The following is a 25,686-nucleotide window of genomic DNA, read 5'->3' on the forward strand; positions in this document are numbered from 1 at the left end:
GAGAAAGAGGGAAGAAATGAGATGATGGAGAGAGAAAAGGGCCTTTAGTGGCACTGCTGTTCTTGGTCACCAGGCTCAGTTTTTGATTATTAAATACAAGTTTCCTCTAAGATCATCCCCATGTTAGTTTAGTGGGAAGCAGTGCAGCTGCCTGGCCTCAGTAAATGCTGAGCCTGCCTGTGCCAAAGAGCACATCTGCCAAAGAGTGCAGTTGTATGAGTGAATAGAAAGGCACAGCCTGACCACCTTGAATGTGCCTAACTCAGCTGGTCCCCATTAAGCTAAGCAGGCATGGATCTGGCTACTGCTTTCGTAGAATACATCTGTGAAATTTCTTGACCAGTATGAGCTCCTGGCATTGATGCACAGGTGCCTTTTTAAGTCTGAAGTTTCTACTTCTGTAGATTTATTTACCCACTGATGGGTAGTAAATGCTAGAACAAAAACATGCATCTGTAGTGTCCGTGGACAGGCCTCAACATTCTCAAAACAATAAAATATTTAGGAAGTTGAGGCAAGAGAATTGTGAGAGTTAGAGGCCAGCCTGAGCCCCATAGTAGGTTCCAAACTACCCCGTCTACACAGTGAAAACCTACCTTTAAAAAACAAACAAACAAAAAACAAGCTAGGTGGTAGTGGCAAAGGTGGACCTCTGAATTCCAGGACAGCCAGGGCTACACCGAGAAACCTTGTCTTGAAGAGGACATCAGTCCCAGAATTGCAGGGAACACTGGGGAGAAGCTGATCACTGGGAGATAAGGCTTGAGTTCCATGTGATTTGAGGGAGAAAACCAGCTCAAGCAAAACATTCTAGAACCGAGTAATTCCACATTCAGATGTTCAGTAGGCTTTTAGCATTCAGAGGACAGTCCTTAGTCAGGAGGCCATAGTCATTGATTGGCTGTCAGCGTCTGTGGGAGTTCCTCGTGTGTGGTGAGGCAGGCCAGTGTCTCTCCCTCCAGCTTGTCCCCCAGCATCTATCTCCCGCCCAGGGTCTGGAAGGACGTGTGACTTTGGTCTTTTCTTCAGGCACTGCTCCCTAGCGGTCATCAATGCCCTGGCCAACATCGCGGCCAACATTCAGGAGGAGCATCTCGTGGACGAGCTGTTGATGAACCTGCTGGAACTGTTCGTGCAGCTGGGGCTGGAGGGGAAGAGAGCCAGCGAGAGGGCCAGTGAGAAGGGGCCCGCCCTGAAGGTAGGAAGGAACGAGCGAACGGACGGACGGACGGACGAACGAACGAGCGAACAAGCGAACAGACGGACGAAGTGCCTTGGTTGAAATGTGGTGCTTTCTCTATTAAGTCTTACATGTACTCTGCTTTTGGTTCGGGGGCTTAAGCCATGACTTCACACATGCTAACTCTTGAGCCATGACTTCACACATGCTAACACTTGACTCACAGCCTCCACCTGTTAGGTGGTGTAAGAAAAAGGGAAGGTTTCCCCCGGCGATGTGCTTAGGGAAGAAGGCGATGGCTTCCTCACAACATTGAATCTGGCTTGTGTCAGCCTGGGCGCAGGGGTCTGCATGGGCAGCTCCCCTGGGTGCTCAGAGGAAGCGGGTGTTGATGGTGTCCTCGGCCTGAGCCTGTGTTGAGGAGGCCCTTAGATGTCCATCATTGGAACATTAGGGACACTGGCTTTTATCTGATATCACACTGTCATAGAAAGGCAGATCCACAGGAACAAAAAAATGCTCGGGTTGGCTATTTGGGGGATGTTCCTATAGGGTACACCCCTTACCGCTTCATCTCCCCATTAACACAGAGCCCTCTCCCACATGTCCAGTTTCATGCTTACATTATTTTCCCTCTTCTCCTTTCCCAGTTGCTCCACCACTGTGCTCAGTACTCTCACAAGTCAGACTCAGCCCACTTAGTATAAAGAACTAGGCTGTCAGTATTGTAGGCTTTGCAGGCTCAAGACAGCTTCTGTTACAACTCAGTTTCTGTAGTAGATGACAGCAGCTGTAGCCAGTGTGCAAGAGACAGGTGATGTTAGGACTTGGCCCGTAGGCTCCAGTGTCCTGGCTGTTGTTCCAGGTGAGGGATTAAGCAAATAAGAGACCATTCCTCTCCATGAGAGGTATTGTGGGATATAGAACAGGGCAGCTCAGCAGGGAGCACTTTGAAACGAGGCTGGTCAAGGATGCCTTACAGAGGAATGTCTGAGTTGACATCTCCATAGAATCCTTCCTGTGAAGGTCTTGAACAAGGAGTAGCTGATGTAAAAACCAAAAAAACAAAAAACCTGCTTAAGACCTTGTCCATAATTCGGCCTTGTTCTTCTGGACCCCAGCAACGGTTATCTGCTGATCAGTTTATCAAGCCTCCCCGGATGGTGGCTGTCTCAGTTCTCTGGAGAGACTGTCCTCTACGGTCAGCAGAGGTTTAAGTGTCTGTGTGATGGGGAAAGTGCTGGTGATGAAGGGAGGTACTAAACACCAGAGAAGGGATGTCAGCGTATCCGAACCTTTTTTCTCACAGGAGTCGGCACTAGTGCCCATTTGAGCTACTGGGGCCTGCTTCCTCTTGTCACACATTTTTATAGAATTTCCAGATTCCTGGAATTTAATACTTATTCAGAGGCAAGAAGAGCAATACCAGGATTCCCTTCTCTCTTAAATACAAAGATGGGGTCCTGTTCTTTGTAAAGTAATTACTGTTAACCCACCAAGTACTCACTGAAGGAGGAACTTCCGGAGTAAGGGGAACCTGTAGAAGCATAGAGGAAGATGCTAACTCAGAGCCACTCGCAAGTGCCTGATAGATGTGATGGCACGCTCCTTTAACCCTAGCTCTCAGGAGATAAAGTGGATTTCTCTGAGTGCAAAGCTAGCCTGCTCTACATAGCTAAAGCTAAACGAAGGTAGAGAGAGGTTTCCTTGACATAGTCCACAGTACACACTCCCTCAGGCTTCCTCAGCTCCCACAGGGTTTGTTGATGTTGAGTTGCATTTGGGGGTCTAGTTAGAAAACATAACAATTCCATTATTAAAATTTCCAGGGTTTTCCTGACTTACAGGATATATACGGCCACTGCCAGGTTTTCTCTGCATGTATGTTACCTATGTATAACTGAGTCAGAGGAGGTGCTTAACTCCTGACTTGTTTTCATTGGATTCTGTCAGCACTCTTCTAAAGCAACTACATTTTTCAGAAAGTTGCCTTCTTAATGACCCTGTCATGATTATGTAGAAATTCCACAATCATAAATTAGTGGTTTATATTTGACATTTATGTTGTCTCTGCCCGCCCCCATTAAAGTTATTTTAGGGCTAAGATGTAGCTCAGTGGTAGAGTAGGTGCAGCATATGCTCAGCTCCAGGGTCAGTCCTCAGCACCACATGCGCAGAAACTGAATTGTGCTGCACGGGGACTAGGGTTATAGTTCACGTGCTCTCAGCAAGAGCCGAATAGTGCACAGATGGGCGTCTTTGCACTCCTGTGTGTGTGTCCCATTGGTTTTCTGCATAATCTATTGAGGTCTTTATTTCTTAATAAGAGAAATGTTTTGCCAGTGACATATTTGGTTTTTCCCCAGGCCTCCAGCAGTGCAGGGAATTTGGGAGTGCTCATTCCTGTAATAGCTGTGGTGAGTATTTATCTGTCATAAAACTTAAGTCTCAGCTACTTATGTTAGCACAGAATCCTTATAAAAATGCTTTTCTAAAATCCTAATAATTCAGCCAGCCAAAATGGTGCACACTTCTAATCCAGCATTTGGGAGGCAGAGGTAGTTTGATCTGTGAGTTCAAGGTCAGCCTGGTCTACAGAGCAAGTTCCAGGACAGCCAGAGCTGTATAGTGGTAGACCCTGTCTCAAACAAACAAACAAACAAACAGCAAAAATAAATAAGTGAATGGGATCCCGGGACTCTATAGATGTAGTTGTTTCAGTGAGTGACGTCAGGGGCAGCCATTGTGTGCTGTTTCCGGGCCTTGCCCAGCCTTCGCAGCCCCTCTCAGCAGTTCCCTCCGTGCAAGGTGCTCGGGCCTGGGCTGCTCTCACCCTGTGCTCATGCCCTGGATTAGTCTTTGATTGGCACTTTGCCTGGCCTCCTTCAGTGGAGTTCTCCTGCAGACAGTGGGGCTGCAGCCCTGTCTGTGGGTACCGTGGATGCAAGGTCTGTTCCTGATGCAGCACGCTATGCTAGAGAGTCCTGTTTTATGCTTTGTCTACTGCTCTGCAAAACATTTTTAAAAATAATAGCTAAGCCGGGCGGTGGTGGCGCACCCCTGTAGTCCCAGCACTCTGGGAGGCAGAGGCAGACGGATTTCTGAGTTCGAGGCCAGCCTGGTCTACAGAGTGAGTTCCAGGACAGCCGGGGATATACAGAAAAACCCTGTCTTGAAAAACAAGCAAACAAACAAACAAACAAAAAAATAGCCGTAAGGTCTCACTGTATAGCTTTGTTTGCCCTAAACTCAATATATAGACCAGGCTGGCCTCTAACTCACAGAGATTCACCTGTTCATGACTCTTGAGTGCAGGGATTAAAGGTATGTGTCACTACACTTAGTTTTTGAAGATACCTTCTCTGAAGTGCCCTCCCCCCCATTCTTAGTCCTTCCCGGCATCAGACCTGAGGACCCTGTGCTCTCATATCTCTGTCCCCCTCGTGTTCTCTGCTCATCCCAGGCCGACAGTTCAGGCCTTGAAAGCCTTCTTACCTATCAGCAGAGTCCACCTGCCTGGGGCTGGGCGGGCGGCATAGGGGCCGAAAGTTAGAAGTGGAGAGGTGTGTGTGTGTGTGTGTGTGTGTGTGTGTGTAAGAGAGAGAGAGACAGGGACAGACTACAGAGACAGATGACAGAGAGAGGGGCAGGGAGGGAGACTGACTGACCAGCTCAGTCTTGTTGTATAGCCTGGGTTAGCAGTCTAGAACAGTCTCTCTCTCTGTGTATGTCTGTCTCTGTCTCTTAACTGCCAAGCTATCTCTTTGTCCCTCCATTCAGTTTTTTAAAATTAACTTTTTAGGGTATGGTAGTATACACCTTTAAATGTATACTTTATCCCAGTACTTAGGAAGAAGAGACAGGCAGATTTCTGTGAGTTCAAAGCCAGTCTGGTTAACATAGAAAGTCCTAGGCCATCCAGAGCTACAGAGTGAGATTCTGTCTCAAAATATAAAATAATAAAATTACATTTTAATTAATTAATTAATTAATTTACATCCCGATCACAGTTCCCCCTCCCTTCCCTCCCAGTCCCTCCCCCACTATCCACTCCTCCTCCTTTCTCTTCAGAAAAGGTGAGGCCTTCATTGGATATCAGTCAGCATTGGCATATTATGTTGCAGTAACTGAGGCTAGATGAGGCAGCCCAGTAGTGGCAGGCCACAGAGTCAGCCCTGTCCTCCCACCCCCCATCCCCCGCTGTTAGAGGTTCCACATGAAAGCCCAGCTACACAGCTGTCACATGTGCGGAGGGCCTAGGTCAGTCCCACGCATGCTTCCTGGTTGGCGGGTCAGTCTCTGAGTCCTGTGGGCCCGGGTTAGTTGACTCTGTGGGTTTTTCTGTGCTGTCCTTTACCTTTCTAGTCCCTACAGTCCTCCTTCCCTGCTCTTCCACAGGCTTCCCCAAGTTTAGCCTGATGTTTGGTCAGTTTCTATCAGTTACTGGGTGAAGCCTCTCGAATGATTGTTATCCTAGGTGCCTGTCTGCAAGTATACCAGAGTATCATTAATAGTCAGGGGGTGGGCTCCCTCTTGTATGGTCTCAAGCTGGGCTGGTCATTAGCTGGCCACTTCCTCAAATTCTGTTCCATCTTTATCCCTACACATCTTGTAGGCAGGACAACTTGTAGGCCAAAGGTTTTGTGACTAGATTAGTATCCCAATCTCTCCGTTGGAAGTCTTGCCTGGTACAGGATATGACTGGTTCAGGCTTCACATAAAATTAATTTTTTAGATTAGCATACAAAGTAATGGTTCTATGGTGGCACCTTCATATGTATGTGTCCTGCTCTGTTCTCATATGTCCCCTCCCTCGGTGGCCTCCCTGCCTGTGAACTTTCAGGTGTGTCTATTAGTGCTCTCTTAGAGTGTATAAGTTCATTCAAGAAATAGCCCAGAGATGTTTTGCTCTGTGAGAAAGGCAGTGATAGTGACACTGCCTGTGAGTAACCAGGCTTCAGGGTCGTGAAAGCCGGACTTGTAGCTGTTAGTCTCTGTACAGGATCAGCATAGGCAGTACTGTGACGAATGACAGCTCCCCAAAATCGAAACCTTTGTTCTTTGTATGAATAGAATGTGTATTATTATTAGTTGGAGTTAAGAAAAAGATTTTAATGTAGATTTAAGCATAATACTGAGAGAAGAGGGACATACAGACTTAGCCGGGAAGTCAGGCACACACTTAATGGCAAAGACACAGTTTGCACACTCATAGGTGAGTGTGGGTGTCCCAGAATTATTGTATTTTTAACAAAAGTTAATGATTATATCACGGGGGAGGAAACAAATATTTGATCTAATTGCTCAACAGAGAGACACAGGAACTTGGGCCTTTACATTTGCTTTAGTGACCTCTTGTACCTTCTGAGGAAACTCATTTCCAAAGGTGTGGGGGCGGAGGGCTGTTTTGCTTTGTTTTTAATATTTAGAATTTTGTAATTTTTGTTGTTGTTTGTTCCATTTCCTTTTTCAATGACAATGATATACTCTGTTTTGGACTTTCAATGATTCAAAGGGGGGCAGGTTTGGGGCAGAAAGCTTGGCTCTTGTTCTCAATGCGTGTCAGTAACCTGACACTAAAGTGAGCTGGGGAGGCTCCTGCTTCCATAGCTGGACCTCACAGCTTGTTTCTCTGTTGCTTTGGTTGCTGGGTAGCCTATGCCTAAGCATATTGAAGGGTCTGAAGAGCCTGGCGGAGGTGGCGCATGCCTGTAATCCCAGCACTCTGGGAGGCAGAGGCAGGCGGATTTCTGAGTTCAAGGCCAGCCTGTTCTACAGAGTGAGTTCCAGGACAGCCAGGGCTATACAGAGAAACCCTGTCTCAAAAAAACCAAAATCCAAAAAAAAAAACAAAACAAAAAAGAAGGGTCTGAAGCTGAGAGGCCTCATCGAGGGTTGTCAGACTCGTCTATGGCAGCTTACTGATATAGGCCACTTCCCGGAAGGGTTCTTATGTCCCACTGACGCAGGTTCATCTCTGTCCCTGGTGGTCTGTGGCCTTAGGTTATAACCTTTTCTAGGTCATAGATACTTCTGTAAGCTTTAAACTTCTTTTCCTTTCCATAGATATACATCTGTGTTGATGATAGTTTCATGAAAAAGCTATCCAAGACCTGTATGTTAGGAACACTTTGGTAAGATATTTCTTAGATTAAAAATAAATACTTACCTATCTCTTGCTGAACTGAGCCCCTGATCTAGAGTTCATCCAGGCATTAAATCATCACAGCAACCCTGTAAGGCCACTGCTGCTTTATCTCCACTGTACAAATGAAGACAGCAATATATAGAACCTACTCCATATGTCATGGCTACAGGGCATCAGGTTTGAGCCTAGGCAGCTATGCTGTGAACTAATCCTCTACTGCTTTGAGAAATGGTAGGATAATATCTTTAAGAGGACATCCCAGGTGTAACCAAGTAGATGTGAGTAAGGAACCTGGAGAACCTAGGCTGGCTGCGGCTGAAGTAGGGATTAGGAAAAGGAAGACACAGCAAAGGGCTGAAGATACAGGGTGATTTCACTAGTTAGTCCAAGCTCAACCAATCCTCCTAACCTCAACCTCTGGAATAACTGAGATCACAGGGATATTATAGCACATGTCTATACAGCTTTTTAGAGCACAATTCTGAGATAACTACATTTAGGACTGTAAGAAGCAAGAGAAATTACCAACATGATAAAATATATAGAGCAAATACTCAAAAAGAACACTGTTAAAACATTGGAGAGAGGGGAAAAATGGGGGAAAGGTGATAGGTCGTCATCAGTGTCAAGCTTCACTAGGAAACTGGAAAGAGGTAGCAGGTAAGTCCTGCCTCAGTGCTGCACTGTCTCTTCCCGGCTGAGTGCTGGTACAGATGTAAGCCAAGTTAGCCAGGAGCACAGGTCCTGGAGCAGGACTGCCTGCCATTGGATCCAAGCCTTGCCCAATTACTGACCTTCTGTAAGTTGCCATTGCCTCCTCGGCTATCAAGAGGAGGTAATGATAATGTGGACCTCCAAAGCCAGTGGCAGCACAGGTACAGTGCTGCCTATAGACCTGCTTTGCACTAGCAAGTAGCACACTCCTTTCAGCTCTTCCCATTACTAGTATTGCTTCATGTGGTCAGAGTCCTCTGTAACTAAGACTCCCTACAAGACCCTCAAATATGAGGGCCAGCCAGTTTACCAAGCTTAGTAGGTTCAAGGCCAGCTTGCTTTACCTAGCAAGTTCCAAGACTACATAGTAAAACCCTTTCTTTAAAAGTGAGGTGGGGCAAGAGATATGGCTCAGTGGTTAAGAACTCTTCCAGAGGACCTGAGTTCAATTCCCAGCCCCCACATCAGGCAGCTTACAAGGCCTGTAATCCAGTTCCAAGGGAATCTGACACTTTTGGCCTATAGAAGCACCTGTATAGACGTGTATAAACCTTAAAAAATAATAAAAATATGTATCTAAAAAAATTAAAAAGAATTATAGCATACATGGTAAATATGGTTGTTTATTTCTCTCTGGGATAGGATATGTAGTCCTGTGTGCACACAGCAGCAGATAGTTACATGGATTTAAAAGATTAGGCCTTGAATTAAGTCTGCACTTCTCAGACATGGCAAGGTCACTTTTCCTCTGGCAGGAATGGTGCTACTTGATGCCCTCCCTGGAACGGGCGGGAGTTCCTCAGTGCCATTCTCATGGAGGGCTGGCTGAGGAGAGGCCTTGACAGTCGCTCCATTCTGCCCGTTCTCTTAGGGACAAGGGCATGGGGGCTGAGGCAGTCTGCGTGTCTAGGACCTCTAGGGAATAGCTAGCACGACTATTAGCTGCATTAACATTGCGAGTCAGTGTTTACTGTTCAGATTATTATCATAAACCACATAGATTATCATCTCAAAATAGCTCTGTCCTCTTTGTTAGAATGAAAACAGAATTACAGAGTGTCCCCATTAAGACTTGGCAGGGTTGGCCACTTTTCCCATGAAGAGCAGACAGCTGGTTCGGTGCTCATACACTAGGAACAGGAAGGGACGGTCCACAGTGAATCGGACTTGAGTAGACAGCGGCATGAACCCCACTGTGGTTACAGCTGCAGCTTGGGTACCCTCTTCATTCACTGTGATGGTACTTTGGTGCTTGAACTGTTAAAATTAGAAAGGAAAGGTATCAGGTTGTATAGGTTGTCACAGAGAGGTGGGGATGGAGTGAGATGGAGTATCTGATTAAGACTTCTTATCAGAGAAAAGCTCCAGAGACCTTCCACAAGACAAATCACACCTAGTCAAAATGACCCCTGATCCTTGAGGTTAGAGTGTCTGTTACACACACATTCTTTCCTTTGCCCATTAGAGCTACATTCACTTTTAGCTATGGCCATAGTCTGAGAGGCCGTGGGAGTCAGAATAGCCACCCAACCCCCTGTATCCTGGGGAAAGAAGCAGCAGCAGTACAAGACAAGGGTAGGGACTGGGCTAGCACTGGTGAGCTATACCAGGTCCACGGCGAGCCTCTGCTCTGAGATGCCTGACAGATTGCCATTCTTGTCGAAGAGCTTTGTGATTCCCATGGACTTCAGGACCTCCACCAGGTTGTAATTCTTCTCAAGCTTAAACTTTGGCAGAAGTACTTCTCGAGTTCTGGTTGGAGAAGAAGGGAGTCAATTTTATGGATACAAATGACAAAATAATTACAGTTTTCCTACTAACTTTGCATTTAGTACAAAATTGACATGCATATTTTATGTTTAAAACTTATATACTGGCACTGTCCACTGAGAGTTTTGTAAAGAAAGCATCCATTGTGAGTCTAGTTACAGTTAGCCCTTAGATCAGTGAGTTTCATCAGCCATGGGTTCTCAGCCTCAGGGAGAACTGCGTCTGCCTAAGCATGTGCAGAGTTCTCTCTCTCCTCACTCTGTAAGCAGGAACTAGAGCAACTGTTTATCAGGGCTTCATAGAGTATTATTACAAGACGTGAGGCAGAGATGACTTACAGTCTTTGGGGGAAATGCATGGGATACATGTAAATGTTAGGCAGTTTTAAATATAAGGAAACATGAAGGCGTTGGATCTGACTGGAGGGAAGGAAAGGACCAAGGGAGGGAAAGAGGAAAGATGCTAGACAGAACCAACCAGCAAGGGTAAGCTCTATGGACCTGCCTAGAAGCCGGTCAGGTTCCTGTTGCTGGGAGTCCACGGAGATGAAGAGGGTGAGGGATATGGAAATAATATGCCGCACTAGGAATAGACGTCAGAGTTGGCATGGCCTCACTGACTCCAGAGAGGATGTCACTGCTGAGGAGATAAGGCCAGTTTATGAATTCAGAAGGGAGGGAGGGCGGGGCAGGAAGCTTTGGATCATTTTAAGAATCACCTCCATCTGCTATACTTTGTGACTGTGAGCCCCAGTTCATTCAAATTCAGGGCAGGACTCAGAGTGAGAAATAAACAGAGCAGGCGAGCAAGAAGATGGACAGTGCAGCATTACAGCAGGGAGGTTTAGACAGGAGTCTACAGGGTGGGATAGCATAATGTGCAGGGAAATTCACCTCCTCCAAGAGGCTGCTTTTAAGGTTTTATCTGTTAGGGGATTTAATTTGTTTTAAATTTTTTTATACTTATCTATGTATTTACATATTTTATATTGCCCAAGGTATGTGGTGTGTGCTTAGAGCCTAGCTTTCAGGTGTCTGTTCTTTCCTTCCCCCGTGTGGGTCTTGGGGATTGAACTCAGGGTCAACCTGGCAGTAAGCACCTTTACCTGCTGATCCATCTCGCTGGCCTGGGCTTTGCTTTTGTGAAATAGGGTCTTACTCTTCCTAGTCTGACCTTGCCGTGATGACCTCCCAGCCCAGCTTCTCCAGCGCTGGGGTCATGGCTGTCTGCTGCGTACCCAACAGTATGTTCAGTTTTGTTGCACTTTTTTGTATTTCTTGTCCAATAGATTTCATTTCTCATTTTGAGTCTAACCAGTAAGTATCTAGTAAAACAGAAATATATCTTTTTTCTCTATTCTTTCTGCAGTGGTCCAATAATAACTTTGGCAGATAGTTAACATCAACAGTTTCAATGCTAATTAATAAATAATCATCAAGGGAAATCATGAGTGACAAGGCTCGGTCGGGACTTCCAGGCAGGGAAGGAGACAGCTCATCTTTGCTGGAAGCCTCCTAGATTCCAGGCACTGAGAGTAAGGAGCTGACGGTGAGGCAGTCAAGGCGCCTGCTCTGTTGGTTTCTCACCCTGAGTCCTGATAGGGAATGTGATTGATCTCACCCTGGGGTTGACGGAACTGGGGCTCAGAGCCACAAAGTATAAAATAGCAGACGGAGGTTGTTCCTAAGATGACCCAAAGCTTCCTGCCCCTCCCTCCAGAATCAGCTCTGCAGAGATGGCTTCCTCATCAGTACACCCATGGAACAGGAAATTTAGGCTGAAATAAACAGGCATGGCTTATGTTGCAGTTCTTGGTTTTTTGTTTGTTTGTTTGTTTGTTTGTTTTGGTTTTTTTATTAGTTCTCCCTTTTTAAAAAACAAACAAGCAAACAAAAAGCTGGTAGGGTGACCCATACATGTTATCCTGGCACTTGGAGGGCTGATGAGGAGGATCACTGCAGGTTTGAGGCCATCCGAGTTCTAGGCCATCCGGGCTACAGAGTGAAATCCTGACTCAGAGGAAACAAGGGGGGGGGGGTGAGGTAGTGGGGGGAAAGAAAGGCAGAGACTGGTCATGGCTTTAGAACTCCTGGGTGCCCCAGCCCTTAGAAAGCAAAGGAGCAGGTAGCCTCAAGTACCTGTTTGTCATGCTTTTCTGCCATCGCTCTACCACCTGGGGTGTAAGCTGCGCTTCAAGAGTCTTCATTCCAGACAGCTTCCGTGGAATTACAACCAGCATGCTGATGCCCCCTACATACTCTAGCTGGAGAATGTCACAGTCTAGCTCCTGGTCACTTGCCGCAAGGAAATTCCCTTTAGTTTGCATCATGGAGACTTTGACTACTTCTCTCTCATTCAGCCGGAAGTTGTGGTTGTGTGTCATTTCTACTGGGAATTTATTCACCCAAGTTCCTGTAAAGTCAGAAGGAGCAGACAGGTGGAAGAATGTTCTTTTAGAATATAGTCTTACTTGACAGCCAGAGCTATACAGAGAAACCCTGCCTCGAAAAAAAACCAAATCAAAAAAACAAAAAACAAAAAAAACCCCAAAAAAACAAAAACAAAACAAAACAAAAGTCCAACCCCAAAATCTTAACAAAAGAAATTTAAAAGACCACAGGCATTGTGGATTAGAATCCGACACTGTTTATTTGTCCCCGAGGGACACCTAGTTTGTCTGGGCCTCTAGTCTAGTTCTTTGTAAAGTAAGTAGCCCCTTAGGCCTTAGCCCGTCACTCTATGATTCTCTGGCATTCAGCAGGACACGAATGTGACATAGTAGTATCCTCAGGATCTTCCATGCTGGCTGGGAATAGAGCTATTATTTAGGAATTAATCTTAGCTCTAAGATACTCATCATTAATAAAGTTGGTAACTGTGCCAGGCATAAGCACCTTGTATCATTTCATTTTTCAGCTCCTAGAAACTATATAAAATAGATAATTTTAATTTTTATCCATAGGTGACAGAGACACAGTGAAGTTAAAGTTAACTTGTTCAAAGTTTCAACTTGTATGCAGAGCAGCTGAGAGGAGAAAAATGGGGATCTTTGGAGGAAGTCAGACACCAGACAGTTCTGGCTTACTCATTGCTATAGTGTGAGGACTATCTGTGCTTTTAGGGATTTTGACAGCATTCTTAAGCCCCCCCCCCCCCCCAGCTATATGCCAGCTCAAGTTGCAATAGTCGCAAGTGCCAGCAGGCATCTACTTCAGACCCATTGAAAATCACTGCTCTTCCAGCAGTGCTGTGAAGCTGCTCTAACAAAGCCATTATAACACAGAGTTAAATTAGGAACAGAGATTTGGGAATTAGAAACCAAAACTGTACTTACAGAATTTTCTAACTTTTAAGATGCAACCTTCCCAACTAGGTTTGGTGGTGCACATCTTTAATTTCAGCACTCTCAGGGGCAGAGGCAAGCAGATCTCTGAGAGTTTGAGGCCAGCCTGGTCTACAGAGTGAGTTCTAAGACAGCCAGGGCTACCTAGTAAGACCTTGTCACAAACAAACAAAAAGATGCATCCTTCTGATTTCCAGCACTGAGCCAAGTGAGTTTCCTAGCACAGTAAGGAAAGGTACTCTTATACCTCAGTGTATTGTGATTACTATATTCACAAGATGATATGATCATTGTCTCCTTTGTTCTATATTCCCACCTACTCCAGTGCTGACAGAATTACAAGTATGACTTGTTCAGAATTACAAGTATGACTAATTAATGTAAAGGCTGTGGCAATCAGCAAAGTGTTAAGACTGAAGGCGTTGGTGGTATCCCCACCAGCCTGTTCTGAAGCCATTCCCAAGCATAGGCTAATTGCTTATTAAAGTAAATGCTACTAGCACTATCATACATACTTCCTATCATATTACACTATATTATATCCATTCTGCCAAGGTCACTGTGCTCTTATTGCTTGTAACAATATGGCCAAATGTTGGTCACCATTGTCTCTCAGTTCTCTCTACACCCCATCTGAGTAGATCTGAGTAGATCTTATGCTTTCTATAAGAGTTATCAAATAAGTTTCCCTACATCACACAAATGAGAAAAGAAAAGCCAGAACTTCAACTCTTGTTTGTTCAGTACCAAAATTGATACTTAGAACCAGTAGTGGGTTTTTTGTTTGTTTGTTTTTTGTTTGCTTGGGTTTTGTTGTTGTTGTTTTGTTTGTTTGTTTGTTTTGTTTGTTTTTGTTTTTGTTTTTTTGAGACAGAGTTTCTCTGTATAACTGTAGCTGTCCTGGAACTCAGTCTGTAGACCAGGTTGACTGCAAACTCAGAAAACCACCCACCCCTGCCTCCTGAGTGCTAGGATTAAAGCCATGTACCAGAAAATTATATTCTCATCATAAATATCAACTATGTTTGTCTATGGTCATAGGCTTGTGAGAGGTTTAGCTGTTAGCCTCATTGAAACTTTAGTGCAGTTCCCAGCTCTGGAAGGATGTCTGGGGGTCAAATCTCAGCACTCAAGCCCCATGAGGTCTTGGCCTTTCTAGTGCTAATTAGTAGCCCAGCCTGTTCTGCAGAACTGGGAGTTATATGTAGTACACTGACAAATCAGGAGAGACCCTGGCCTCACCTCTACCAGCAGAAGCCTGGAGGAAGGCCTTGTCCTCATCTCATCTCTGAACAGTACACTGGATGTATCGGCTTCCCAGCTACCCTCCCCTGGCTGCTGTCCTGATCTCAGTGAAGACAAATGTGCTGTGCGGTCTGCTCTTAGCTCTGATGCTGAGCCACCCCTGTGCTGCCCTGTGGCTTAAATAAGATGGAAGTCTGCTTTCATCAGATTCCAGTCAGAGGTCTAGATTTTGCCTGGCTAGTCCCAGCATTGTAGGAGGCTATATCAGGAGCATCTTGAGTCAGTCTGGGCTACATAGCAAGACCTTTTTAAAAAAATAAGTTTTAGGGTTGGAGAGATGGCTCAGTGGTTAAGAGCACTGACTGCTCTTCCAAAGGTCCTGAGTTCAATTCCAGCAACCACATGGTGGATCACAGCCATCGGTAATGAGATCTAATGCCTTCTTCTGGTGTGTCTAAAGATAGCAACAGTGTACTCACATACGTGGAATAAATAAATATTTAAAAAGAAAAAAATAAGTTTTGAATTGGGTCTTAGTGAATAGATAGGTACACACACATGTGTATGCGTGTATGCACATACACGCCCATATATGTTGGGTGGGAGATAATTATTTAGGACCAGAGAGATGGCTCAGCAGGTAAAGATGCCTGCTGCCAATTCTGCCAGCTTGAGTTCCATCACAGAGATCGGCATTGCAGAAAGAGAGAACTAACTGACTGTCTCCAAGGAAAAGTTAGTAATAAAAGGAACAGAATTAACAGTGTATTTCCCATCACCCGTTAATTTGAAAGTACCCTGAGAAAACTGGCTGTGGTGGCTAATACCTTTCCTCCTAGCAGGCTTTAGACTAACCAAGGCTACATGGGGGACTCTGTTTCAAATAACAAAAAATACCCTGGAAAGAAGTTGTATTTCTAACAGTCACTGTCACTGAACAGTTCCAGACCTATTTCTTTAGCCTTTGACCCATATTCTTACTCACTGATAATTGGGTAGGGAAAGGAAGAAACCCTAACCCACACTGGCCAAATTGTAACAAGAGAGCTTGTATTAGCTCTTCTAATTAGTAAATCACTAGGGATAGCTTACTAAGACCCAGCCTGAACATTGCCCCCACAGTCCTTACCCTTGGGGCATGTTACCTCTAAGCTTTCATGAATTTGTCTGTGAGACATGGATTCTGGTAACTCTGACACAATACCTACCAGATGGAAATTCAGTGAGTGTAAAATAATAGTAGGGTTTAGTAGCCCCCACCTTATCGTGGTGTTCCCTGTCCCTGAATCAACCTAGTGTCTTACTCTCCTCCTACATCACCACTTCAGTACAGTTCTTGGAGTTGTCCTTTTGTATTGTGAATGTCCTTGGAGGACATAAAGCTGCTGCTTACCTTTGAAGTAGATGCAGTTCAGAATCATCATCTGAGTAGCAGAATCTATATTCTCCAGGGCTTCTTTTATATGGCCCTTGGTGAGCTTCAGAATGTGGTTGTTTGCCTTTGATAGGAAGGCAGGATCTGAGAAGTCAGCCTCCTGGGCCTCAGCAAAGTAAAACTCCCTCACGGCAGCTTTGAAATCCTCCTGTATGGGAAACTGCTTCTGAATATAAAGATCATTAACTGACTGAAGTGTGTACCCAAAATTTCTCCTGAATAGGCGATGGGTCAGCTTTCGAAAGAGATTGTGAATGGTGGTAACCTCATACTTGCTGCTAGCATTGACAAAGTCTCTGAAGTGTAGAACTGAGTGTACTTCCTCATGGGCCTCTCCCCTCAGACCTAGGGAGATCATCCCCATGGCAGTAGAAATGCCAACAGGTGCTAGGAAGATGTTAGCAGAAGTGGTAGCCTGGTCCTTCAGGACTCGGTAAAGGTTGAAGGCAAACTTTGCATTGAGGATATTAAGACGCTGGATCCGGCTCTTGCCTTGGAAAAGCTGCAGGATGTTGCCAGCACTTGATTCTGAGTCTGTCGGGGAAACTGCATCGATGATATAAATGTAGTCATCATCTTCACCTAGCAGCTTCTCCAGGTCCAGGTAGTCCTCATCCTCCTCCCCCTCTGGAATCCAGTCATTGGTGACTGTGTTTTCTTTGTGGAAGTTAGCAGGCAGGAAGGCCGTGGTCAGGTTTTCATTAGTTAGCTGCTCAGCAAGGCCTTTGCTCCCAATACACATGAACACAATGAGAAGAGGAGGAAAAGTGTGCAGTGAGCGTTTCATTTCTGCAGACTGAAGCTCCTGTAAAAACAGACACTGAGCAGCAGTCAGCCTGGCTAGCAGCAGTCAGCCTGGCTAGCACCACCCTGCTGAAACTCTGTGCACACAGTGGTTCTCTGAGGATTTAACACAGCAAGAAGGCTTCACAGCACCAGTGCTCGCACCAGCTATCTGATAAAAATAGACAACTAGTGTTAGTGTTTGTAAGTTTCATACATCTCCTGGGATCTATGAGCCCCTGGAGCAATGATTCTCAGCCTTCCTAATGCTGCGACCCCTTAACACAGTTCCTTGTGCTGTGGTCCCCCAACCATAAGGTATTTCAGTGCAGTCGGGCAGTGGTTGTACTCCTTTAATCCCAGCACTTGGGAGGCAGAGGCAGGCAGATTGCTGTGAATTCGAGGCCAGCCTGGTCTACAAAGTGAGTTCCAGGACAGCCAGGGTTTCACAAAGAAACCCTGTGTAGGACATAACTCCAACACCCCCCCAATATATATCTTTTGTTGCTACCTTATAACTATAAATTTGCTACTTTTATGAATCATAAATATCTGATTATCAGATATCAGGTTATCAGGGTGACCCACAGGTTAAGAACCACTGCCCTAGAAGAAAATTTATTCTTTAAAAAAATTTTTTTTAAGTTTTTTTGTATTCATTTATTTGTGGGACTGGACAGGTTTGCCATGCTATAAGTGTGGACATCTTAAGGCAACTGATAGGACTCACTCTCTCCTACCATGTGAGTCCCCGGCACCTGCACCTGCTGAGCAAGCATCAGCATTTTTTATTATTTATTTACATATGTGTGTGTGTGTGTGTGTGTGAGAGAGAGAGAGAGAGAGAGAGAGAGAGAGAGAGAGAGAGAGGGAGAGAGAGAGAGAGCCCGCGCGCGGTGGTGTTGGTTGTTCCACCTTTATGTGAGTTGTGGAGATGATGAAACTCAGTTTGCACGAGAAGCACCTTCACCTGCTGACTGATCTGAGAATGCCTTCTTCAATGGTGTAAAAGAGGGAACCTAGGAGATTCCTAGTCTCTTTCATTCATTCACCAACATCATTCTGTCTCCAGAAAACAGGCCTAGCACTAGAGCACTGAGGTCTGCCTGCTGAGGGGCACAGATTCATGGGACAAGCAGGGAGAACTTTCCAGGATCAATAGCTTTCCAAACAGTGCTGCTGTGATGTGGGGGACTGGGCCAGAGTGAATGCCTGAGGTAGGAGGAGTTTCCAGTGGGTGGACTCAGCCCTCCCTGAGAGCCCTACCAAACTCCTGCTCACCTGTGGGAGGAAGTGTTAGGAATGAACGTGAGCCAGCCTTCCAGAAACATTCTGTAAAGATAGCTGTTTTCTGTGCAGTCATTTGGGTTAATATGTTTACGATTTGGAACTTGACGAGACTTCCTTAGGACCCACTGAAAGGAGTATGGCTGGGATCCTGGTATCTCCTGCGATCCCAGGGGCTATAAGGTTAATGTGACTTGCTGAAGGGTGAACTTTGCTGTCAGGAGAAGGAAAATCTTTTCTACTTCCTGCTTTCAATCTCACTGTAGAGGCAGGGTCTGCGGGAGAGAGATGTCAGCGAGGCCTAACCTCTGTAGAGGTCTGTAGACCAGTGAGGTTCATGTTGACCCTGACCGTGTCTTTATCTGCTCAGCCTTCGCCTTGTTTCTGAGGAGACCTTGATAACTTATCAAATCCAGATTTTCTGCCCAGTGGCTTTGATTTGCAATTCCAGTCTCTCCAGTTACTAAAGCTGTAGATGACCTCTCTTGTTGCTTCCTTGTCCCAGCAGCTAGGTATATTTTCTAGGAAAAAAGAAGTCTATTTTGTGCCTGTGACCATTTCTTGATTTAGAATATCTGTTGCCAGTCTATATTCAGTGAGGGTTGTCAGATCCTGACAAAGTATTCAGACATGTTAGACCTGTAGATAGTTAGGGACTAGCTTTGCAGATGCTCTATTTGAATTTCTACTGCCATTTTAACCTATCATGAGATGTAGGCTTCCTTTGCAGCTCCTAAGAGATGGCAGTGGTTTGAGGCAGGAATATAGATAAACATTAACTACTCTCACCCAGACTGTATGGGATCAGGTTCAATCTCTAGCACTAAAATGTAGGGATTAAGGGATGGTAGATAATGACTAGATTTGAACCAGGCTGGTTAAGTTCCTGGATCCCTGGTCTCATGTGCTCTGCCTTGCTTGCCAGGACTCTCAGAACTGCTCACACTTGGGGAACAACTGTTGCCGGTCTCTGTCCTTAGGGACTATCCCCTATAATGTTAAAATTAGCATTCTCAGCTTTGTTTTTTGTTTGTTTGTTTGTTTTGTTTTTGTTTTTCGAGACAGTGTTTCTCCGTGTAGCCCTGGCTGTCCTGGAACTCACTCTGTAGACCAGGCTGGCCTCGAACTCAGAAATCCGAAATCCGCCTGCCTCTGCCTCCCAAGTGCTGGGATTAAAGGCGTGTGCCACAACTGCCTGGCTGTTTTGTTTGGTTTTGTTTTGATTTTTGAGACAAGATTTCTGGACAGCCTTGGCTGTCCTAGAACTGGCTCTTTAGACTAGGCTGGTCTCAAACTTGTAGAGATCAGTCTTCCTCTACCTCCCAAGTGCTGGGATTAAAGGTGTGTACCATCACCTCCTGGCCCAGAATGGTTTTAATCCTGAGGGACTTTTTAAAAAGACATTGTGCTGGGGCTGGAGAGGTGGCTCAGTGGTTAAGAGCACTGATTACTCTTCTAGAGGTCCTGAGTTCAAATCCCAGCAACCACATGGTGGCTTATAACCATCTGTAATGGGAAAGAAAGAAAGAAAGAAAGAAAGAAAGAAAGAAAGAAAGAAAGAAAGAAAGAAAGAAAGAAAGAAAGAAAGAAAGAAAGAAAGACATTGTACATCTCAGGCTAGCTGAAAATTTTGTGTACCAAGGCTGACCTTAAGTTTCTGACCCTTTTGCCTATACCTCCTTAGTTGTAGCCCTGTATCACCATACCTATTCTATACAGTGCTGGAATGAAACAGGGCTGTCAGTGCTATCTGGACGCTCTCCCGGCTGAGGTACATCTACAGCTGGCTGGGGGACTTCTGAAGTGCTTATTTCTGACTATGAATATGCCTGACCCTCCTCAGCACTTAGACTAGTGGCTACATAATCTACACATGTGGAACAATTTCTAGACACAGCATCTGTGTAACTGCAAATAGAACTAGTTTTAAGATAGAATCAGGCATGGGTATCATTGACATTAAGTGGGCTAAAGAGGGGGCTCAGCAGTTAATACTTCCTGCTTTTCAGAGGAACAAGAGTTCAGGTCCCAGCCCTCCAGGTGGGTGGCTCAGCCATCTGTGACTCCAGCTCCAAGGAGTTTTGATACCCTCTGGCAATCTGCACACATGTGGTGCACACTTGAACAGACAAGTGCATATGCACAAATAAAAAGAAAATACATCTTTATGAAAAGAGAAAGGAAGGACAGAAGCAACTTAATGGAAGTCTTTTTATGATTTACAATTAAAAGTATCCTTGACTAAAACATTAATTAGTAACAATAGTGTTAAAGAACAAAAGAAAAGCCAACTTGAATTAATGTGGGTTCGAGGAGACGAGTCTGAGCCCAAATAGTAAAGATCTTCTTCATCTTATCCTGGAATTCCGAACACATTCTGCTTTGGTCTGGTTTGGTTTGGTCTGGTTTGGTTTGGTCTGGTTTGGTCTGGTCTGGTTTGGTCTGCTTTGGTTTGGTTTGGTTTGGTTTGGTTTGGTTTGGTTTGGTTTGGTTTGGTTTGGTTTTGGAGGGTAAGCATCATATACCCTGTTCCTGAAGATATGTCCAAAAGCCATAAGACATAGTTTTCATTATTCTCTTCTTAGAGAAAGGAAAAATATATAAAGTTACTTTATGCATTGAAAATTAGAGATCTGACAGGTAAATCTTTCTATTTTGCTCATCAGTTTCATAAAAAAATTAAGGCATTTAAAACTACCTGTAAGTTGTGTATGCATTCAAGTTGCTGTCTTTGGCAGTGGTGGCACACGCCTTTAATCCCAGCACTCTGGGAGGCAGAGGCAGGCGGATTTCTGAGTTCGAGGACAGCCAGGGCTACACAGAGAAACCCTGTCTCGAAAAACAAAACAACAACAAAAAAGTTGCTGTCTTTGAATTGAAGTGCTATAATTTTAAGATAAATCATCAAAATTTTGTTTTCATGGGAACGTCATATAGCATCTTCGTGAGAGTTGCATGGATTGGAGTTGGCCTTTATGTACATGTGTCATAGAGAACACTGTCTCCTGCTGTGATTGCTCCAGACCAGACAGGACAAGCAGGGAGGGAGGAACATGGAAACATTTTTATGTTATAATAACTTCAAACTTACAGAAGAATTGAAAGAATAGAGTAGAAGAGCAGCCGCTGTGTTCCCTTTACTGTTCACTGTCATGTGCATGTGTGGTGTGACATGGTGTGTATGTAGTATATATGTGGTACGTGTGTGGTGCGGTATGATGTGTATATGTGTGGTGTGTGTGTATGTGTGTGTGTTTGTGTGTGTGTGTAATGTATATGTGGTATGTGTGTGGTGTGATATGTGTATATGTGTGATGTGTGTGTATGTGTGGGGGGTAGATGTATATGTATTAACATGTACATGTTTTCTAAGCCTTTTTAGGTTGGATTTCTTACATTCCTCTAACCTTTAATAGTAATGCTTAGGAGGAAACTTCCTAAGAACAAGAATATTCTCATACTTAATTACTAGACAATTATTTAATTTGGAAAGAAAATGGTTTTGTGCCCCAGGGTGATAGATACCCAGGGGCTACAAGTGTTGGAATTTCAGCCTTATGCCTCCATGCCCAGTTTCCAGTTTAAAGTATCAAAGGCATAATACTCTTGCCTCTTAAAATTCAAATTCCAGTTTTGTCAGTTGTGCCAATATAAACATTAAACTAAATTTTAAAGAATGTTTAATTAAATTTTAAAAAATAATAATATATTCTTTTTCCCAATTTGTACTTCAATAAAGGAACTATTTGTTTAGCTCTAAACATTTAAAATAAAAATTTATAATTGGCAAAAAAATGTTAGAAACCAAACTTACCTCTGTGCCTCTGAGCAGTGGCGTGACAGAGATGAAACCAGAGAGGGTCACCAGCAGATTTCAGTGTGAACTTTGGTGCGGGCTGTTGTGTGTTTTCCAAAGCAAATATGTCCTAATCCAAACACCACTCAAGTAGCTCTGTCAGCAGAGCCCTTTTGACTGACTTTGTTCACTTCTTGGGGACAAGCTACTTCCAAACTACAGTTCTTCTGTGTGGCTGAGGTTGTGAGTGTTACTCTCTGTATCAGCATGTCTGCACTGCCTTGTTAGGTGGAGCTGAGGCACTGTTGAGTGTTCTCCCTCTGGGAGAAGGCTGGCTGGCGTGACTGTACACTCGTGGAGAGCTGGGTCCTCATTGAAGAATGAAGGGGAAGCCGGGCAGTGGTGGCGCATGCCTGTAATCCCAGCACTCTGGGAGGCAGGGGCAGGCAGATTTCTGAGTTTGAGGCCAGCCTGGTCTACAGAGTGAGTTCCAGGACAGCCAGGGCTACACAGAGAAACCTTGTCTCAAAAAACAAAAAAAAAAAAAAAACAAAAAAAAAGAAAGAAAAGGGAAAAGAAAAAAGTGAAGGGAAAGTTAAGGTTGGTGACTTAGGAAATGCATAAATTGGTATAGGCCTTTTGAGCTGTTTGTTTGTTTTCAAGACTGGTTTCTCTTGTGTAGCCCTGGCTATCCTGGATGTCACTATGTAAGACCAGACTGGCATTGAGCTCACAGAGATCTGCCTGTCTCTGTCTCCTGAGTGTTAAAATTGAAGGCATGTATCACTATGTCTTCCCCTCAAAAACTTAAAATGTGTTTCTATTGTCATTCTTCAGCATATAATTACCAAATTAGAATGCCTTTGGATTATATTGTACTAAATTGTGTCTGTGTGAGAGTGTATATATGTGTGTGCATGTACATGTATGTGAAAGAGTGTGTGAGTGTGAGTGTGTATGTGTGTGAGAGAGTACATATGTGTATGTGTGTGTATGTGTGTGTAGAGGTATGTGTGCATAAGTGAGAAAGAGGGGAAAAGAGAGAATGTGTGTGTGTATGTGTGTGTGTGTGAGAGAGGGGAAAAGAGAATGTGTGTGTGTGTGTGTGTGTGTGTGTGTAGAGGTGTGTGTGAGTGAGAGAGGGGGGAAAAGAGAATGTGTGTGTGTATGTGTGTGTGTAGAGGTGTGTGTGTAAGTGAGAGAGAGGGAAAAAGAGAATGTGTGTGTGTGTGTAGAGGTGGGTGTGAGAGAGGGGAAAGAGAATGTGTGTGTGTGTGTATAGGTGTGTGTAAGTGAGAGAGAGGGGAAAAGAGAAGTGTGTGTGTGTGTGTGTGTATAGAGGTGTGTGTAAGTGAGAGAGAGGGGAAAAGAGAGTGTGTGTATGTGTGTGTGTAGAGGTGTGTGTAAGTGAAAGAGGGGGAAAAAGAGAGAATTGTGTGTGTGTGTAGAGGTGTATTAAGTGAGAGAGAGGGGAAAAGAGTGTGTGTGTGTGTGTGTGTGTGTGTGTAGAGGTGCGTGTGTAGAGGTGTGTGTGTAAATGAGAGAGAGGGGAAAAGAGAATGTGTGTGTGTAAATGTGTGTGTAGAGGTGTGTGTGTAAATGAGAGAGAGGAAAAGAGAATGTGTGTGTGTGTGTAGAGGTGTGTGTGAGAGAGAGGGGAAAAGAGAATGTGTGTGTGTGTAGAGGTGTGTGTGTGAGAGAGAGGAGAAAAAGAGAATGTGTGTGTGTGTGTGTGTGTGTGTGTGTGTGTGTGTGTGTGTGTGTGTAGAGGTGAATGTAAGTGAGAGAGAGGGGAAAAGAGAATGTGTGTGTGTATGTGTGTGTGTGTGTAGAGGTGTGTGTAAGTGAGAGAGAGGGAAAAAGAGAGAATTGTGTGTGTGTGTAGAGGTGTGTGTAAGTAAGAGAGAGGGGAAAAGAGAGTGTGTGTGTGTGTGTAGAGGTGTGTGTGTAAATGAGAGAGAGGGGAAAAGAGAGAATGTGTGTGTGTAAATGTGTGTATAGAGGTGTGTGTGTGTAAATGAGAGAGAGGAAAAGAGAATGTGTGTGTGTAGAGGTGTGTGTATAAATGAGAGAGAGGGGAAAAGAGAGAATGTGTGTGTGTGTGTGTATAGAGGTGTGTGTGTAAATGAGAGAGAGGGGAAAAGAGAGAGAGAGTGTGTGTGTGTGTGAAAGTGAAAGAGGGGGAAAGAGAATGTGTGTGTGTGTGTGTGTGTAGAGGTGTGTGTAAGTGAGAGAGAGGGGAAAGAGAGAATGTGTGTGTGTGTGTGTGTGTAGAGGTGTGTGTGTAAGTGAGAGAGAGGGAAAAAGAGAATGTGTGTGTGTGTGTAGAGGTGTGTGTAAGTGAGAGAGAGGGGAAAAGAGAGAATGTGTGTGTGTGTGTGTGTGTAGAGGTGTGTGTGTAAGTGAGAGAGGTGTGTGTGTAAGTGAGAGAGAGGGAAAAAGAGAATGTGTGTGTGTGTGTGTGTGTGTGTGTAGAGGTGTGTGTAAGTGAGAGAGAGGGGAAAAGAGAATGTGTGTGTGTGTAGGTGTGTGTAAGTGAGAGAGGGGAAAAGAGAGAAGTATGTGTGTATAGAGGTGTGTGTAAGAGAGAGGGGAAAAGAGAATGTGTGTGTGTATGTGTGTGTGCAGAGGTGTGTGTAAGTGAGAGAGAGGGAAAAAGAGAGAATTGTGTGTGTGTGTAGAGGTGTGTTTAAGTGAGAAAGAGGGGAAAAGAGAGTGTGTGTGTGTGTGTGTGTGTGTGTGTAGAGGTGTGTGTGTAAATGAGAGAGGGGGGAAAAGAGAATGTGTAGAGGTGTGTGTGTAAGTGAGAGAGAGGGAAAAAGAGAATTGTGTGTGTGTGTAGAGCTGTGTGTAAATGAGAGAGAGGGGAAAAGAGAATGTGTGTGTGTGTGTATAGAGGTGTGTGTAAGTGAGAGAGAGGGGAAAAGAGAGAAGTGTGTCTGTGTGTAGAGGTGTGTGTAAGTGAGAGAGAGGGGAAAAGAGAATGTGTGTGTGTGTGTGTGTAGAGGTGTGTGTGTAAGTGAGAGAGAGGGGAAAAGAAAGAATGTGTGTGTGTGTGTAGAGGTGTGTGTGTAAGTGAGAGAGAGGGGAAAAGAATGTGTGTGTGTGTAGAAGTGTGTGTGTGTAAGAGAGAGAGGGGAAAAGAGAGAATGTGTGTGTAAAGGTGTGTGTGTAAGTGAGAGAGAGGGAAAAAGAGAATTGTGTGTGTGTGTAGAGGTGTGTGTAAATGAGAGAGAGGGGAAAAGAGAATGTGTGTGTGTGTATAGAGGTGTGTGTAAGAGAGAGAGGGGAAAAGAGAGAAGTGTGTCTGTGTGTAGAGGTGTGTGTAAGTGAGAGAGAGGGGAAAAGAGAATGTGTGTGTGTGTGTGTGTAGAGGTGTGTGTGTGAGTGAGTGAGAGAGGGGAAAAGAAAGAATGTGTGTGTGTGTGTGTGTGTGTAGAGGTGTGTGTGTGTGAGAGAGGGGGGAAAAGAAAGAATGTGTGTGTGTGTGTGTGTAGAGGTGTGTGTGTGAGAGAGAGGGGAAAAGAGAGAGAGAGAGAGAGAGAGAGAGAGAGTGTGTGTGTGTGTGTGTGTGTACGTACACCATATGCATGCAATGCTCATGCAGGCCAGAGAGGAGACCTCAGATTCCCCCGGAACTAGAGTCACTGATAATGCTAGCTGCCATATGGTGCTGAGAGTCAAACCTGGCTCCTGTGGCAGACAGCAGCACTGCCCTTAAGTGCAGAGCTATCTCTCCTGCTCCTAAGCTAAGCTTTAGTTTAGAAACTGGGAAGGAGTATCTTAGCGAGCAGTCACTGTCCCCTCAAGCCGAGGATCCCAGTTCAGTCTCTGGAATTGGATCGCACAGCTGTACTCCTAGCACTCCTGGAGAGACAGAGAGGCAGTGGAGGCACCTGGAGGTGCTCATCCATCCTTTGCGGTTTTCTGTTGTGATTCCAGACTCCTTGCTTGGTCACTCCCACCTAGCCTAGGACTCTGATTT

At 44.8% G+C, this 25,686-nt stretch overlaps 2 protein-coding genes across 2 annotated transcripts in view; one reads left to right on the forward strand and one right to left on the reverse strand.

The window, feature by feature from the left end:
- Positions 1–25,686, forward strand: part of Pi4ka (phosphatidylinositol 4-kinase alpha) — a 117,762-nt gene that overhangs the window by 50,396 nt on the left and 41,680 nt on the right. Inside the window, exons 18-19 of the mRNA XM_052158274.1 lie at positions 1,030–1,198; positions 3,547–3,597. Coding sequence (XP_052014234.1) covers positions 1,030–1,198; positions 3,547–3,597 — 220 coding nt within the window. The remainder of the gene's footprint in view (positions 1–1,029; positions 1,199–3,546; positions 3,598–25,686) is intronic.
- On the reverse strand, positions 8,981–16,916 carry Serpind1 (serpin family D member 1). The gene is made up of 4 exons (XM_052158296.1): positions 15,794–16,916; positions 11,951–12,224; positions 9,650–9,794; positions 8,981–9,299 (listed from the first exon to the last, which is right to left on the reverse strand). Exons 1-4 carry the CDS (start codon positions 16,620–16,622, stop codon positions 9,108–9,110), a joined length of 1,440 nt encoding a protein of 479 aa, XP_052014256.1. The 5' UTR covers positions 16,623–16,916; the 3' UTR covers positions 8,981–9,107.

This window comes from Apodemus sylvaticus, chromosome 15 (assembly GCF_947179515.1).
Source record: "Apodemus sylvaticus chromosome 15, mApoSyl1.1, whole genome shotgun sequence".
Classification (NCBI taxonomy): Eukaryota; Metazoa; Chordata; class Mammalia; order Rodentia; family Muridae; genus Apodemus; species Apodemus sylvaticus.